This window comes from Lagopus muta, chromosome 14 (genome assembly GCF_023343835.1).
Source record: "Lagopus muta isolate bLagMut1 chromosome 14, bLagMut1 primary, whole genome shotgun sequence".
NCBI classification, from domain to species: Eukaryota; Metazoa; Chordata; class Aves; order Galliformes; family Phasianidae; genus Lagopus; species Lagopus muta.
Genome location: NC_064446.1, coordinates 17,927,963 through 17,945,345, shown reverse-complemented (window position 1 = coordinate 17,945,345; position 17,383 = coordinate 17,927,963). Strand labels below are relative to the sequence as shown.

Sequence of the window (17,383 nt, the reverse complement as noted above, 5' to 3'; positions counted from 1 at the left end):
AGAAATCCAGTTGATGCCCGCCGTGCTTTTCTCTCTTCTGAAACACTGTACTGCTGCAAGAAACAACAAATAAAAATCACAGAATTGGGCTTGCAAGGGTCCTCTGGAGATCATTGAGTCCAACCCCCCTGCAAAACGGGCTCCTACAGCAGGCTGCGCAGGTGGGCGTGCAAGCGGGTCTGAAATATCTCCAGACAAGAAGCCACAGCCTCCCTGGGCAGCCTGTTCCAGAGCTGCGCCATCCTCACCATGAAGAACTCCCTTCTCATCCACGGGCGGAACTTCCCGTGCTCCACTTTTCGGCCATCTCCCCTTGCTTGGGGCCGCGCAGGGCTCCTCTCTCTGTCCTGGACCGCTCTCCCGCACACCTCCGGGGGAGCTGCCCTCAGCACTTGCTCCTGTCGTGCCGCAGCTTCCATCTCGCTGCTGCCCGGACAACAACGGCCGCCGCTGAGGTCTGCCGCGCCTCCAACAGCCGGCTCCCAACGACCGCTCCCGCGCACGGCGGCTCAGCCAATCGCAGCCGGCGGAGCTACTGCAGATCAAGGAGACACCGGGGGAGGGGGCAGCGCTGCCGCTGACCAATGAGAGACTGATGGGGGTGGGACAGCGCTGCCGCTGACCAATGAGAGGCCGGGCCAGGATGAGCTCGTCCTTCTGCAGTGTGATGAGGACACGGCTGCAGATGATCTGTGCAGGCAGCTTGGAGGTTGGGAGCCAGGAATGGACGCGGCCGGAGGAGAGAGGTGTTAGGGAGCAGCCAAGGCATCACAGTGCATCAAAAAGCCCTGAAAGGCGTCACAAAGCCACCGCCAGGAAGCTTGGGGTTATCACGAGCAGCATCCAGGATGCTAGAGATTATTTGCTACTGTACCAAATGGGAGCTGCAGACATCCCAAAGCCAGACAAAACGGGAACAAACCTGGAGCTCTGCTTCATGCACACCACAGCCTCAGCGTTGCAAGCTGAGGTGCCTTGCTGTTTGTTGCATTCATCCCAGTCCCCGGGAATGAAAACTCCTCAGGCAGTCAAGGCGTTGAGTGAGCACAAGTGTGCTTTTATTATTAAAGGAAAAGACAGGAGGGCGTGAGAGGTCCGGGTAAAGATGGGAGTCGTCCTCTCTTGGATGGAAAGGTCACGGAGAGAGTGGCTCAGAGCTGTCAGAGCCGCTGCACGGTGCCTGGGACTGGAGGCTTGATTCTAAAGTCCTCCTCCAAGAGGCTCTGCTTCTCCTCGCTGGTGCTGACCTGCTCCTGCACAGAGGTGCTGCTGTCGGGGCACTCAGGCTGCGCTTGGGCTGGGCTGCACTGCAGAGGCACCGGGTCACAGTCCAGGCTGGTGCCTGTGGTGTCTGGCAGGCTCAGGTCAGCATCTGCAGCAGAGCTGGGAGAAATGAGGGCTTGAACTTGGATGAGCTCCTCGTGTCCGCCACTGTTGTTATGCGGCAGGCTGTCAGCTGAACCGCAGCCATTTGTGCTTCCTAACAGCTCTCCATTCATGGAAGCACACAGCCCAGCATCGCTACTTGCTCCAGCTCTGCTCGGTTGACAAGAGCTTGAATCACCCACAAAAGAATGAACAGGGGTTCGTGTCAAACTCTCACAAGCTGAATTACAAAAGTGGTTCTTGATCAGGGGAGAACTGAAAGTGTCAGGTATGGGCTGGAACGCTAGAAGGAGATACAAGCCCACTGACAGCAAGAATTCTACGTTGCTGAGAAGCAGGGTGTTGAAAGCTGGATTTGCACCCTTACCTGCCAGCACTACAACGTCTGTCTCTGAGGGCTCCCTGTGACGGCGCTGCGGTTGGCGTTTGGCCACGGAGGATGGTTTTCCCAGGCTGAAGCAGGAACACCAACAGCCAGCTGGTGATTCCTTCATCCTGCTGGGTGGACTTGGTCTGGAGAGAGGAAACAGGGAATGGTGTGAGCCGTGCGTGGAACTTCAAAAGCATCTCTGACTCTGACACCTCATCGGCCCCATCTCACTGCCATGTCTAGTTTCTCGTGCCAGCAGGTCTGACCAACAGCTCTGCTTCGAGGAGAACTGGAATTGGATTCAGGCACGTGGCCCTGAAGTCCGGAAAACCTCAATGTTTCCAGGTACAGCCAGCACAGGCCGGGATAGACGTCAGCATGGCTTTATGCAGCTCGTGACTGCCTGCCCAGCAAGGAGGGAATGCCAGCCCTGCGTGGCTAAACTCAGCCCGGCGGGCAAATGAATGTGAGTTCAGTCTCACAGTGCAAAGGGAGTGGAGATTCACTGCAACACTTCAGGCGCCATCAGTTTAACTGAGTTTCAGCAAGCTTTGGCACTAGAAATAATGGGGGGTGGAGGGGGGGGAAAAAAAAAAAAAAAAAAAAAAAAACACCAACACGAAAAGAAACCACAAAAACCCACCCAAACAATGATGACAAGGTACTGGAAAAGGAAGTCCTCTTTACCTTTCAGATGGAAAGTCGATGACTGTGTGGAATTTCCCCCGTACAGCTGTGGGGCCTTCTTCCACCTCTATGTCCCTGCTCTCTGTCACAATGACAGGAGAGCTGCTGTGGCCTCGCCTCCATGCCTGCGCCTCCTCCAGGCTGAGCAGCTCTGTGGCAGCAGAAGACGCCCGCACAGACTGGGGCCCTGAGAGAGAACTGTGCCCTGTAAGGGAAAACCACAGGTGAGAGCCAGGATCAGAAAGCGGCAGCACAGCCATCACAGGTCCGGGGGAGCTGCTGTGTTTCTCTCAGATTTGCTTATCCGAGCCGCAGCAAGAAGAGCAGCTCAAAACAACCATGTGCTCAGAGGTGTGTCTGTGGCAAAGGACGCAGTCATAATTCAGAGCAGCTCACTGTGTTGAAACAGGCAAACAAAAACCCTAGAAAGCGGGTACGGTGAACTCAGAAAGCTTCCCTGCCACACTTTCACCAAGCTTCACCTGCTTGCAAAACATCATAATGACGGTGACGGCTTTCTTCTTGTCACGTTTGGGCTTGCACATTCTCAGCATCCAGCAACAGGGTGCCAGATTCTAACCTAAGCCCAGAAGTCTGCTGTCCCCTCAACAGGAAAAGTGTATTTCAAAGGACTTGGAGAAGGCCTGCATTTGATCCAGGTGTCTGACCAAGATAAAGCTAATGGAGGAAGACACTCACCTGCTCCATCTGCGATGTCAGGTCCAGATGTGGAGCAGAAGAGGACGTCTGTGTGGTCGATGATGAATTCCACCACGGCCGCCTGCGTCTGCAGTTCCGTGCAGGCAGCTCTCCCGCTGGCGCAGGCAGACTCGCTCTGCTGTGATCTGTAGAAAAGGCAGGTTTTAGAAGTCATTCAGCCAAGATCGCTTCCCGGGTCTGAACTGTTGCAGCCCAAAGCTGTCAAACTGGGCTCCGGAGACTTCCGCAGTGGGCAATCAGTGATGCCACTGAAGAAGTTCTCCTGGCTGATCAAGGACACACCAGTCCCATCTAAACAAGAGAGCAGCAATGCTCATCTAGAAATTGTGCCCTTGGGGTTGGAGAACAGTCCAGGCTCCTGCTCTGCCGTCAGCCACTCACTGCACATTTTACAGGAGAAGAGCACATGTGGTGCAGAAGGGAGGACTGCTTTATTTTACTGGAGAACAGATGTAAGTGTTCTGTTGAAACGGAAAAAGAAGTTTACCTTAGGAGGTTTGGAGCCCACACAATGGCTAAGTTCTTAGCGTGCATGTTGGTGACAGAGCTGTTCGCAGACAGACAGGCCAAGTGTCTCATCAGATACGCCAGGGTCCTGGGAAACAAGAGCGGCAAATGTTCAGCACCAGCCAGCATGCCGTGCTGCGACTCACAAAGCAAACCTCAATTCACACTAGTTGTTATTACTGCTACTGTCGCTGAAGATGAAGTAGATCCAACTTGACCAAGTGCCACGCTGCAGCACCCAGCACCAGCACAGCACAGCCACAGCCATCAGCTGCACCAAGCGTGCCCCCGTGCTCAGGAACTGACCCCACAAATTAACCCCATGCAGGGTTTCAGCATACCCAGGCATCCCGTTGCTCGCGTGAGACAAAGCCTGGAATCGCACCATTGCCCTCTGAAGTGCAGCAGGGCTGAGCTCAGCAGGCTGAGGGCAGCACTGACCTGTAGTGAGGAGCGGGCAGCTGCTGGATGACGCTCCTCCTCGTAGTGGCACCAACAGCATCCTGGAAAAGTGCAGAAAGGGATTGAGACACAAATCAGGCGAGAGACCTGCCGCAGGGTCAGGAACCATGGGCACAGCGCGCTGCTGGTCAGCACTGAGAAAGATTTTAGGCCTCCCCAGAGGCATCTGGCGAACATAGCGGCACGCAGCTGGTGCCACCAAGGCCAAGGAGTCCAAGCACCGGGCCGGTGTACAGCCTGGTCGGGCAGCTCAGCTCCTCACAGGGGGCATTCATCTCCAAGTACACTTGGCTATTAATCCCCTTCCCGTTCCAGAAATACTTGGGGAATAGCAAAAAACAAACAAACAAACAACACAGGAATTCTCGCAAGCATTGTGAATATGGAAATAACCACCTCCCACCAGAAGTGGCATCAGCAGGATGCAGGATGTGGCAAAGACATGCGAGTAAATCCCATGGGGCTAACAGAAGAAGGGCCTCAGAGCTGGGGCCCTGCTGCAGCCATCTCCCAAGAGGCCCAGGGAAGAGGTAAAGGAAAGGCGTTGCCTTGTGCTTACCGAGAACTTGTCGTACAGCTGGTCGGTCAGCAGGGGGGTCGGGAGCTCCCTGAAGTACATTTTGCAGAGGGAGCTCGCGCTGTGAACGTCGCGGACAGTTAGCTCAGGAACCTGCTCAGACTCAAATTCCTGGCTGCAGAGAAGGACACGAGAATGGTTGAGAAAGGAGGAAAGCAAGTCAAAAGCCACACCCAATGCAATCAAGAGTTGGAAGGGCTTCCTGATGTACAGGAGAACACAAACACTTGGCCACCAGCACCACGTCAGCCGTGCTGGATGGGACGTTCCCAAAGGAGACCTTTTCTTTGTGCTAAGGCATTGCCCGCAGGCCTCTGAACGCCCGCAACAGGGCACGAGCCCCTGCTGGCAGCTGTGTCTGTCAGTCGCAGCACTCTTACCGCAGTCTCCGGACGTTGGACGCCACGCCGGACAGGCGGTATATCCCCTGCACCACGCCATGCTGCTCGATGAACTCGGCGCAGCTCTGGAGGACCTGGGGGACTAAAGAACACGTGCCGGCGGTTACTGGAGCTCCTTATTCAAGTCCTGGCTCAGGCTGCGTTCCCGTCACATCCCGTCCACTAAGCCCAGCCAGGCTACTGCTTAGTTCTTCCTTGAAGGGTACAGCTGTCAGAGACACCTCTGCAGGAGCTGGTGAGGAAACTGGACAGAGATGTGTTCTTTGCGTTCAAGAAATGCCAGGACCTAGGAATCAGCCTGGAGAAAGTAATGCCGGGGAAGCCGCAGACATTGCAAGTCCCATCACAGCTCCCACGGGAATGGAGGTGGAAAATCTCACGCCCGGAAGGAGCTGGGAAACTGATGCAGGACATTCTCTTTGGCCAAAAGGCTTCCTTTCTTTTCAGGCTACCAGGGGATTGGCTTACAGGCTTTGCTTTAAGCAAATACCAATGTGCTTGTCCCTTAGGAGCATTTACCTTGCAGCCATCACCTACTCAGTTTATCTTTCAGTCGTCAACTCCCATTCCCTGTTTCTCCGCTGGTATCAACCTGCCCCTTGCTAGATACCATCTCCCTTTCACCTTTAGGTTCCCAAACAGGGAAGCTCTCAGGAATGGGCTCTCCCTTACCATCACGACCAGAGTGGAGAAGATGCTCTCCCAGGTCACGGCCGAACACCCTTTCCTTCTCCACCTCCCGCTCTTTCGGTTGCTTTGGGCGGGCCTTCACCACAGAACGAAGGAAGGTGAGGAGCTTGCCACGCTTCTTTGGCACTGCACAACAAAAGGAAGAAACCAGTTCGTTTTAGGCTTGGCTCCGTTGGACGAGGCCGAGCACAACACATTCTACAGAGCACGTCAAAACGGGAAGAACATGATGAGCAAGTGCGTACAAAAATGGATTTTCCCCAACCCTGGAAGAGTCCAAGGCCAGACTGGATGGGGCCCTGGGCAGCCTGGTCCAGTCCCACATTAAATGTGGAGCTTGGTTGGCAGCCCAGCTTGAGGCAGGGGGCTTGGAGCTTGATGATCCTTGAGCTCCCTTCCATCCCAAGCCATTCTACAAGGATTCTAGGATTTCCCCAACTCCAGTCATAAACACAGGAGGACTGGGCCAAACCTCTGCACGTTCTGATGGAGTTCAATGCACTCCTCTTGCTTAGCTTGCTCAACCTGGGCATTAAGGACCCTCTTGAAAAGCCACGTTCTGATCAAGCGTGTCACTAGCACAGCCAGACCTCTATCTGTCCACCAGGGACGCTGGCTGTTCTCAGCCTCGTACTGACTTGCAGGAGAACTGCCTTTGCCTTCCCTCATTCTCACTGCCTACAAAACACCAGCCATACGCCCCGTGCTATGCAGGAAGGATCATCAGCACAGAGGATAAGGTGGGAAGGATAAGGGAGGTATTAAACACGGAACACACCCAAAAAAGACTCCATTTTGCTTCCCTGCACCATCAAATGTATCATCCGTACCTGGCTTTGGCACTGAATTGATGAGAGACTCCGGGATTTTTCCGTTAATGAGCTCCACACACTCACCAGGGAAAAATCCAACCTGTAACAAGAAGAAGAAAGAGAGGTGCGATGCTGAAGGCAGCGTTTCTCAGGCCTGAACTGTTCAAACATCACACATTTTCCTCATAACGTGCCTGCCAGATGCTCCGTAAGACAATCCAACAACAACAAAAAAAAAAAAAAAAAAAAAAAAAAATGGCCTGCTTAAAATTAATAATTATTCAAAATTGGCAGGCAAATATCCATAAAACTGTGTATGGAGCGGGGAAAGGACAAGTATGCTATGCACCCCTAAATCTCAAGCATGCCCGAAGGGAAAGACTTCATACAGAAGCTATGTATTATGATAGATTGATGCAGCTAGATCTGAGTTAGCACAGACTATGAACTTTCTGCTTGCTGACTGAGATGCAGCTGCCATCCCCAGCTCTGAGCTACCCAGCGTTCTGCAGCCAGCAGCAGCAGCAAGCACGCAGAGGCTCTGTTATACCCTGCCTCATCTCGGCTGACAGGCAGCGACTTCCTAAAAGACACTGACTTCACCTTCTGCATGGGTGCAAGCACAAGTGCTCAGAGACACTGAAACACGTGTCCTAGCTGCTGCATTTCCAAAGGTGCGGTTCAGTGGCCGTGACCTGATGCATGTTGTGAGGGCTCTTCTTTCTAAGTTAATTGAGGAGGCAGTTTCCTACAAAAACCAACTTTCAGCTCTGGCCTAAGCCCACGGCAAAAGGGAAAGTCCTCTGACACCAGCACAAGGAAACCATTTTCCATGTGGAGCCATGCTGTGCAGGCAGGGCAGCTCTAAGCTGAGATTCCTGCCTCGACCGAAGTTGCGCTCTCACGTCTAAAGCTTGTGCCTACCTGAAAGCCGTGCTTGCCTCTCCAGCGGGGGCTCAGCTCCTCAGGCGGCATATCGATGACGCACACGAGGTCTCCCACCTGCAAGAGATTGCAACGTCAATCCCAGCTTCAGCACGGCTGGGAGGAGAGCGCAGCTCAAATGACTGCATTCTTCTGCACTGCCCAATATCATCAAGCTTGAGAGCGATTGCACCGGTGCAGCTCTTAAGGCATTTGCAGTCGTACAACTCAACGTGGAGGTAGAAGAGTCACTACAATACACAACATACAGAATTCAGCTGTTCAGTATGAAATGGTTCTCAAAAGCAGCAGGCTCTTTGCCAAAGGGAGAGCTCCAATTAAAACGCAGGCATAAGTCAGCGGAATAGATCCTGAACTGACCTGCACACTCCATACACTGGTCTGCCATTGCTCAGAGACCAGGCTACCACACTGGGCAGTAGCTCTTTGATCAGAAGATTCCAATGCCAAATAGAGCCATAGTTTAGAGATGGCTGAACTCCTCCCTGCATCCAACCCAGTGCAAGTCTAATCTGGAACCGAATCTTCTGGGCTTCACCTCACCAAACATTCTGCAGGTGTCTGAGAATATTCCTGATGCGTTCACGCCTTATACTCTTCTGTACACGACAACTAGGAACGCCCTTAACTGCTTACCTCCAAGGAGAGTTCATCCGGTGCCTGGGCAACGTATCTCTTGAGAACATGGGCAGCACCAATAGCTGGAATATTAAGAGATGACTCCTCATGGACCAGCAGGGGCTTCCCGTTGTTCTCAGTCTGAAACAGAGAGCACATGCCACGGTGAGGAGCTGAGGGCTGCAAGGAGGATTTCAGGGTGAGGAGCACATCGGCAGAGAAGGCTGCAGGAAATGCACTCTGTCCTTATCACGAGCACTTAACAAGAAACTGCAAGTCTAATAACAGCTGTTTCTCTTCCCGGCGCGCAGCACTATCGCCAGGCAGTGCAAAGATGCATCTCTCTCTACCCAGACTAAGAGGACAAACTCCACAACCGAGACGGCTCCGGCAGTTTCATAAACTTGCCACGCTTGCACTACTGCCTTCCCAAAGAGGAGCGTAAGAGTCTGCTCACTTCCTGTCACCTATTGCCTGGAGACCTCAGCCGTGGACTGGACACAGCAGCCGGGCCACTGACCCAATCCTCGGCTCACTACAAGTGCCAGCTTCCTTTAACTTGCTGAATATGAGAACAACACTTTGTCTTTGGGTGACAACATCCAGGCAGGATGGGGAAAATGCTTCCGCACGTTTATAACGCTGCATCTGATTCTGTTGGTACTATTGACTTCCACGGCCATCTAGATGCCCGCAGCAAGGACACGAAGCTTTTAAGGCAGCTTTTCAGTGACAACGACAGAGCAGGAAGGACTCTGCCTCCCTTCAAAAGCAGGAGAGCACATCTGCGGCTCACTGCTGGCTCAAGTCAGGGAACAAAGACCAATCAGAGCTTCATACTCTACCTCCACACGTGCCATGTCAGGCCCACAGCTGATCTCACTGCACGCGACGCCCATCACAGCAGGCACGACAAGCTGGAATGAAAAGAAACACGCTCATATTTTCTCTCTTCACACACCACAGAATGGAGAGACTTCTTCAGAACTACCCTCAGTTACCCACTGGCATAGGCAGGTTTTCTAGAAACAGCCACTTTGTTCAGTCAAATCAAACGAGACAGCCTACAAGGCAGCATTTGACCAAGCGGCTGTCCCTCTGCTAGCAGATGGGGACTGGCACAAAGCAGCAGGTGCACTTGCTCAGAGCACTCCGACAGCGCAGCAGCAGGGCAGTGAGAGGAGTCACTGCTGGGGGTGGATCTGCTCCCCAGCCCCCAGCTCCCACCAGCCTCACGTCCAGCGCCGGCCGCAGCCTCGCACATGGATTTCCTCTGCTCACATCTCTGCTGTGCTCCCCACAGCTGCCGGGCACACTCACGCAGCCAAAGCGCGCGTGCTTCTGTCCCTGGGTCATGCTGTGCAGCTCTGCACAAACTGGGGCTAGCACTCCTTGCCTAAGGGATTGGTTTCCTTCAGACCAGCTGGTCACAGCACCACATCCTTCTGAGGGCGGAGCTGGAGGGGAAGTGGAAAAAACCCACACGGGACCAGTGTGCCATCAAAGCTGGATGAGGCTGTGTTACCAAACACGGTGCAACACGGGCTGCTAAACCGTGTGGGGGGACAAAGCGTGGCACGTACCTGGCAGGAGATCAGAACAAGGTAGACAAGTGTCTTGAACCCGCAGCCGTTCCTTGTCACTTTGCTCTGTTCTTCCACGAGCGAAAGCTGCACCACGGGAGCAGGCAGAGGAGAGAGAAGCAACAGGTCTGTGAGCTTGCACAATGTAGCAAAGATGACAAGGGAAAAGCCATGGGACAAATGCCCTCTTTGTGGATCGCTTGGGAATGCAGGTACTGGGTGAAAGTTACGTCTGATGGACAAGAGTAAGCAGTATGAGCTGCCAGGAGCTCCGCCAGCCAGCAGTTCTCAACACCTCACTGCCCACCCGTCCATCCCACGCTGTCTCAGCTTACCTACAAGATGCTGCACAGGACGGGGTGAAAACGAAGGCACTCAGTAGCTGCACAAGGGCAACAAGCGAGCTACTCACGCAGAGCTCAAGCGCTCCAATGAAGGGATGCAGCACGCACTGCTCCTCCCCTCATTCCAGCCGCTTGTGACATCACTAAGGGCCACCAGCCTGCTCCGCCATGACGACAGGGTGGGGAGGCAAGACCATGTCACAGGACCAGAAGATTCCAACACGGCACCCAACATTCTAGAATCAGCGGGCGGCTGGAATTCTACCTCAGCCCAATCCTGCAGAAGCTGCCATGGGGTTGCCATGACCACAGCACAGGACCCAGCGCTTGCTCCTGTGCAGCCTCGTATGGCTGGCCTCAGGCCGTCCCTCTGCAGGGCCTTCCTGCCCTCGGGCAGATGGACATTGCTTCCCAACAGCGTACCTTGCAGCGCAGGGCCTATGTACAATCCACACTGGAGTCCTATATATCTGTATCAAGCTATCTATACCTAGACGCACATTCACGACTACCATCTTTTTTCTTAGTCTTGAGGTACACCATCCAGCTGTTTCATTGCCATCAAACAACCCCACTGACGGCACACTGCTGACACAACGTCCTTGCAAACACAGCAGCAACTCCTGGCACCGATAGCTCCGGGTACAACAAGCACAGGGCTCTGGGTTGCTTTGGATGCAGTTGGAGCATGGATCTGAGGGCTTTGTGGAAGGGGATATATTGCAAATTGCACCGATGTTTTCAGACCATTTCTCTTTTGGCATGGTCCCAGCACCTGGCATGCTGATCGTCATCCTGAATATACATTTTGTCAAAGTTCTAGAACTAATGAAATAGTTCCTTACCAAACGCAATCTGATCACTCTTCTGGCCATATTTTGTTCCAGCTACCGCTTCCTGCGGGTGGCACGAATAGCGCTGCATCACCTATAGCTCTCTGCTCTTACAGTTCTGATGCTGTCTGAGCAGTCCTCGTGGCCTCCAAACTCTCTCATGCCACACGTGCCACATTCTGAGGCACAGAATATATATCACACTAATTCAAAACACCTTTTTTTTTTTTTTTTTTTTAATATAAAGACACTAGGGATAATCATCTGGAGCTACAGCAATATGAAAAAATTCCCTTCAGTTCAACCATAAGTCTGCCCCATGGACTCCAGAAGAGCTCTAAGAATATGCAGTGTGGACACGGATGGCAGCTACCATAACAGTAAGCAATGAAAAATGAGGTTGTGAGCCATGCTGTGTCATTGCATCTGCGGGCAGGGATTCTCCGTGGACTGAGCAGAGTGCAGATGTAGCCTGAGAAAAGAACTTAGGATCATTCAGGAAAAGCAAATGAGTTGAGTAATTAATTGAAGAAACTCACGTTCTAAAGGTACTTAGAAGGAGACAGTATTTCCCAACAGAATGGGTTTAACTGTCTATTACCTGTTTTGTTAGACAGGTCTACTCTATAGATGCTTAGACTGACCTGAGAGGGCATGCTTCAGCACACCCCAGAATTTCCAGTTTCCAAATCATCCAGGCAGCGCAAGTGCGGTGTACGTCTCCCTTGGCACAGACACCAAGTTTTTCTTCCTATGCAATAAAACACGTAGCGAGTCAGAAAGGACTAGTGAACGTGAAACTCATTTTGCACGCAGCGTTAGAATATAGCTAAGGCACCTCCACTGAGATGAGCAAGCTTCGGTTTGGGTTTGGGTTTAAAGGCTGCCAGCTTAGATAGAAACACTGCCAATCGGAAGGCTAAGAAACCTTTGCGCTTAAAATTCCTGGAGACTTGGAAAGTTCTCAAAGAAACCTTGAAAAGCTGCCTTGAAGTATTCCTGTTGAAAATTGCTGGGATGCCTTACCACATCATTCACCAGGACTATTCATATCATCCACCATAGATTAAATCAGTTTTAAAACCATGGATTGTAATTATCGGCAATACTTCCTCCCTGTGGATCTCAAGCCCTCGTGAGTGACTGGAATGGGGGGCGGCAAGGGGATTCTGGTGCCAAGCTGAACACCTATCCAGAAATCTGTTCTCCTGAACTAAAAATACGGGCTAAAGGAAACAAGGTGTGTATTCATCATTACACTGACTGCATCAGAGTGTGCTTTTGTGCACACGTGGATCTAGAGACATCGCTAAGAATTTAATTGGTCCACCCAATCCTTAAGCAACTCAGTAATTCAAGACACCTAACAAGGATGGAGGCTCAGTGGGCCATGGGCAAAGCACGGAGGACAGAGGCAGGAAGCAGGAAGGAGTTCAACTCCAGCTCTCCCACACAAAAGACTGGGAGAGCTGAGTCAGCACCACGGGAGGAGTTACGACACAGCTTGGGAGCTTACAGAGAGACCTGAGATCGCCAAAGGACGGCACCAGGGTAACTCTCACCAGTCCTGTGCAGGGGTTTCATGGATGCTCGGGATGCTGACTTCCACTGCCTGTGTCATTGGTAGGAAGTCCAGGTGACAAAGGCTCCTTCTGTCTGGGTAACGCTTCTGTGGTTCCATGGTTATGACTGGAAGGGAAAAAAAGAAGAGTAAAGTAAAGCACGCAACCCTGAAAAATTTACTACTCCGTTGTTCTTGTCAGCATGACAACTCAGATGAGCGTTATGTGTCCTGCACCTGACTGAAAATGCATCCAAGCCCATATTGCACACAGCTTCATCTCAGGGCCAAAAAGAAACAGTGCAAAGATGTTTAGAAGATTCTTGGTGCAGATGAAGGCGCAGGGTGCGTACGTATTCCCTTCAATTCTCTTCAATAATAAATATTGATTCATAATCCAAAGATAACTTATCAAGAAGTAGCATGAAAGGTCGATGAAAAGGAAATTACATGACAAACTATTTTCATTTAAGAAATCCCTGCTGGACCTCTCCCCATCAAAAAGGGAGCATCCTGGGCACTGTTAGCAGCAGTTCGGAGAACATCTTGCACCACAAGATGCGACACAGTCTTTTTTTCTTTATGAACAAGCCCCTCATTTCTCTACTTAGCATCAGATTCCCTCAAGTTCAAACACGAGGATCAGAACAGCCGCTCAGTCCTGCTGAGAGGAACCCACGGCTGGGATGCCCCCCCGTCCCGTTCCATGCTATTTCCAGCATCGCTGGGGAAAGGAGGAGCAACTGCCATCACCTACCCAGGCTTCTGCGAGGCCTTCCATACGGTCACACATCACAGGGAGAAGCATGGCGGAGGGCTCTCGTGCCACAAAGCTTGGGGCTGCAGAAATCAAGGTTGCCCCCAAGATGCTGTTTGTAACAACAGGACTTACTGCACGTGAGACATGAAAGACAAGGTTAAGGTGAAAAAGCCTCCAATCCCCATGGATGTGGCTGTCTGCACAGACAACAGCTGCCTGCACAGACAACAGCCGCCTGCTGTCCAGCAGCCTGACGCTCACCCACCAAAGCACTCACCAGCAGATGCCTTTCACAGAATCATAGAATTAGCAAGCTTGGAAAAGATCTCTAAGATCATCCAGTCCAACCGTCCACCTAACACCAATATTCCCCACTAAGCCACGTCCCTCACTGCCACATCTAACGTTTCTGAACGCCTGCAGGGACAGTAACTCCATCACCTCCCTGGGCACTCCTTGGAGAAGTGTTTCTTAACATCCAACCTCAATCTCCCCCCGTGCAACTTGAGGCCGCTCCCCCCAGTCCCATCGCTACTTACACGGGAGAAGAGGACGACCCCCACCTCGACATGACCTCTCTTCAGCTCATTGTAGAGAGGGATAAGGTCTGCCCTGAGCCTCCTCTTCTCCAGGCTAAATAATCCCAATTCTCTCAGCCAGCCGCTCCCCATAAGACTGGTGCTCTACACTCCTCACAGCTTCACTGCTCTTCTCTGGCAATATCTCGGGGATTCAGTGTCCTTCTTGTAGTCAGGGACCCAGAACTGAACACAGCACTCAAGGTGAGGACTCACCAGAGCTGAGCACAGGGGGATGATCACATCCCTGCTCCTGCTGGCTCCAGCCCTTTGCACTGCACTTCCAATCTAAACCCATTCCTTGCATCCTCACTTAGGGCTGGAGCTCAAGAGCTCAACACAACAGGAAGAACACAGCGTGCAACTGGAAGACATGTCACACTTGTTCCATCACTCAAGCTCACCCAGCAGTGCTAACTACCAGTCACAGTCACTGCAAACACACAGAAGCACCCAAGCCCCGAGCATGCACACCCCCTCTTGTGGTACTCGAGCCCACAGCTCAATTTCATACCTCTGTGCATTGCTGGGCTTTTACACTGACGCAGCCTCACTCCAGCTCCGTGGCTACCACACAAGGCCTGCAGGACCTCTTTCTCCACAAACCCCATCTGCAGGCTTTGGCTCATTAGGTTCACCACCTGCCCTCCTGAGCAAAGACAAACACCGAGACTGAGAGCAAAGCGCCACTGGCCCGGTCTCCCACCCTCAGCCCTGTCAGACATGCCCTGGTAACGAGACTCATCCCCAGAGCTTGGCTGGACAACAGCACAGGCATCACTCCTCAAACGCCCCATCCCAGCAGCAAGGGACCAAAGCATTGGGACAGCTGAAACAAAGGGCTGTGCGAGCTTCCTGCTAGCTCTGAACATGAACACATCCACCCCCGAGCAACAGGATGTGAGACAAGCAGCAGAAGACAACCAACCTGCAGAACCAGCCCGTTTGGGCCTGCTCCAGACCTCTGTACGCTCCCTTCCGTGGCCCAGGCCAAGCTTGCTGAGCTGCTCCTCCTTTGCACAGGGGGCAATGGTGCACGTGCTGTGTGCTGGCTGTGCACAGCATGCCTTTCACTTGCTTCTCCTCTCTCCATCTTCCATTAGCAAGAAACATCTCCAACCTTTCCTTGCTAAAAGATCACTTAGGTAAAACAAAAAGCAAGCTTGCCAGTTTTTTAATTGCCTTACTTACACAACTTGAAGCTTTAAAGCTGGGTGCATGGGTGGAATGAATACGTGGCACAGGAGACGCTGAGGGGACATGGGGAGAGGACACAGAGAGGACACAAAGACACAAGTGGGACACAAGGACACAGCAGGAATGAGGAGGGGGACACAGAGGGACGCGTCATAAAATGCGTTGGGACAATGTGGCAGCAGACAAACCAAGTTTGGATTCTCAGGTTGGAGATTATGCAGTGAGACTCATGAAAGAGGAAACAGAGACTTCACAAGAAGGTATTGAGCTTAAAAAGATTTGCAAAGGAAACTTGGAGAACACAAAATCTCTTTAAGGAAAGGTGCATCAGCTCCAGGCATTTCCAGAGCTGCACTGCTCAGTCAGCCAACCAGCATTACCTTGGGGCTGACTGAAGCATTCCAGAAACAGATGAGAGCAAAAGAAAGGAACAAACATCAGATCCACCATTACCAGATCACAGAAAGGCAGAAAACCCCTTTGCTCCCCTCAGAGAACAATTGGAAGACATCATACACAGAGGCCTAGCAGACATAGCGACTCTAAACCAGTGTAAAATCCCCACAAAAAGGGGGAGAGCAAAGCCCTGCACTAAAGGGGAAGAAAAAAACAAAACAAAACAAAACCAAAAAAACCTCTTTCCAAGAACCAGAGCTCACCCAAAAACCCACACAGGGCATCTCCAGGAGGAAACACAGTCCCTGAGGCAGCCAGCCCCTAAAATGAGGTGAGGGAGGGCTGGAGCCAGGTTCAGCCCCATCTGCCACACGGCTGCATTGCTTCCACCTGTGCAGGCAGGGCTGCACCCCTCACCAGGTGCTCCATCACTGCTTCAGGCTGCGATCTCAAAGTTTCCCTAAAAGCATGAAGGAAAAAATACAGTAAAAAAAAAAGTAATGACCGGCAGCCAATTGGGTCTGCCTGTATGGGCAGGGGAGGTTTATCCATGGACGAGCTAGGACGGTCCACGTACTTTGCTTCCAGTCTGTCCTCAATGGCAATTGGTGACATTTGTAATAAATAGGGGAGCACAGATTTCAGTGCTGATACAGCGAGGTGCTGAGAAGCTGCACATGCAGCACAAGGGCTGAGATGAGCGGCGTCAATGGAGCGAGTGCTAGCTGCCCACCTGCCAGGCTCAGCTTACAGCTCCCCAGGGAGAAACGCGCGTCATCTCCTCGCACAGCAATTAAAGGCCACTGTGACGTTATTGGAGGGTTTGGTGTCCTCAGGGAGTGAACCTGGCACCTGCCTGTATGGCAGCGTGTGGCCTTTGGGCTCCAACAGCAATCCAAACCGCACAGAAACAGGGAGGTTGCAGCATGTGTCCTTCGTGCAGCCCTGTGCTCCTCGAGCCAGAGATCGCTGATGTGCTGCAGTGCCCCATTGCTGCTGCGGCTCGATGCGAAATTGGTGAAGTCAATGCAGATCTGGAGAACAGACAGATCATCTCCAGAAAGCACTGCCCGTACAATTTGCCCACGTGTGTGAGGCACAAGCCCCATTTTGGGGGCAATGACCCCCACTTGCGGGGCACTACCCCCACCCCACTGTCACAGCCGTGCGCCAAGGGCACCATCACCCCACTGCACACGGCCACCAACTTCTCCCAGGACTCCACGCACCCCACAGGCATCCCTGTCCCTGTCCTCATCCCCACGGTGACATCGGCATGGAGCGAAGTGGGGCAGGGGGCACAGGGGGACTTGAGGGGACATGAGGGGACATGGGAGTCATGAGATTGACGTGTGGGGTCACAACTACTGAAGTGAGAGGAGGTGACACATACAGGTGGCACAAGGAGGTGGCAGGCCGTGCCAGGAGGTGCCGGTGCCATTTGAGCAGTGCTGCAGGGCAGATGAGCAGCGCCAGCCCAACCTGGGGCTCATGGTGACACTCCAGGGTGAGGAGCTGCTATTTTTCTTAAAGCAGGTAGGAGGTTAGTATCCATTTATAATACTGTGCTTGTTTTTGTTTTTTTTTAAATCAGTGATAATATGCGATCTGATCCAATGTCTTTGAAAAGTGTGGTTTAAGGATCGTCAGCTGAGAACAGCAGCAGAACATGGGGACGTTGCAGGGGGAAGGAAGTGGGGAAAAAAAGGAGAAAGCCTGAAAAAGGAATGGGGAAGGCACAGTGCAAAGGAAGGGGACAAGACATAGGGGAATGGAGAGGAAAGGACAGAATAGCTGTAGAGCAGCCTAAAAAGCAGCAACAAGCTCTGCGAGGACTGTAGAATGCCAGATTCTGTATCGGGTGTGCATGTTGTCATGTTACCTGCTTGGGTCGGGGTCAGGCTTGTTGTCACTACTGAGTTCCTGCAGTGGGAAGAGCTCGAGCAACTGGTGCAG

General features: G+C 52.4%; 1 protein-coding gene and 1 long non-coding RNA gene across 2 annotated transcripts; both read right to left on the bottom strand.

Annotated features, from left to right (window-relative positions):
* Positions 1-1,160: 1,160 nt before the first annotated feature.
* Positions 1,161-7,615, bottom strand: LOC125700432 (rho GTPase-activating protein 32-like). Its single transcript, XM_048960989.1, has 11 exons — positions 7,537-7,615; positions 6,631-6,712; positions 5,783-5,926; positions 5,090-5,192; positions 4,692-4,824; positions 4,112-4,173; positions 3,651-3,758; positions 3,143-3,288; positions 2,444-2,648; positions 1,754-1,899; positions 1,161-1,669 (listed from the first exon to the last, which is right to left on the bottom strand). Exons 1-11 carry the CDS (start codon positions 7,585-7,587, stop codon positions 1,161-1,163), a joined length of 1,689 nt encoding a protein of 562 aa, XP_048816946.1. The 5' UTR covers positions 7,588-7,615.
* Positions 7,616-8,239: 624 nt separating this feature from the next.
* LOC125700204 (uncharacterized) lies at positions 8,240-15,604 on the bottom strand. The gene is made up of 8 exons (XR_007379813.1): positions 14,763-15,604; positions 14,349-14,483; positions 13,254-13,387; positions 12,498-12,624; positions 11,580-11,686; positions 9,759-9,845; positions 9,021-9,092; positions 8,240-8,316 (listed from the first exon to the last, which is right to left on the bottom strand). It is a non-coding gene; the product is annotated as an uncharacterized LOC125700204 (long non-coding RNA).
* Positions 15,605-17,383: the final 1,779 nt, after the last annotated feature.

What these genes read in the sequence shown, in the direction of transcription:
- LOC125700432 (XM_048960989.1), bottom strand. Translation starts at nt 7,587, where the DNA reads ATGCCGCCTGAGGAGCTGAGCCCCCGCTGGAGAGGCAAGCACGGCTTT. An exon ending in CAATTCAGTGCCAAAGCCAG is followed by an intron (nt 5,927 to 6,630) that starts GTACGGATGATA and finishes TTTGTTGTGCAG; the next exon opens with TGCCAAAGAAGCGTGGCAAG. An exon ending in TGGGCTCCAAACCTCCTAAG is followed by an intron (nt 3,289 to 3,650) that starts GTAAACTTCTTT and finishes CCTTTTCTACAG; the next exon opens with ATCACAGCAGAGCGAGTCTG.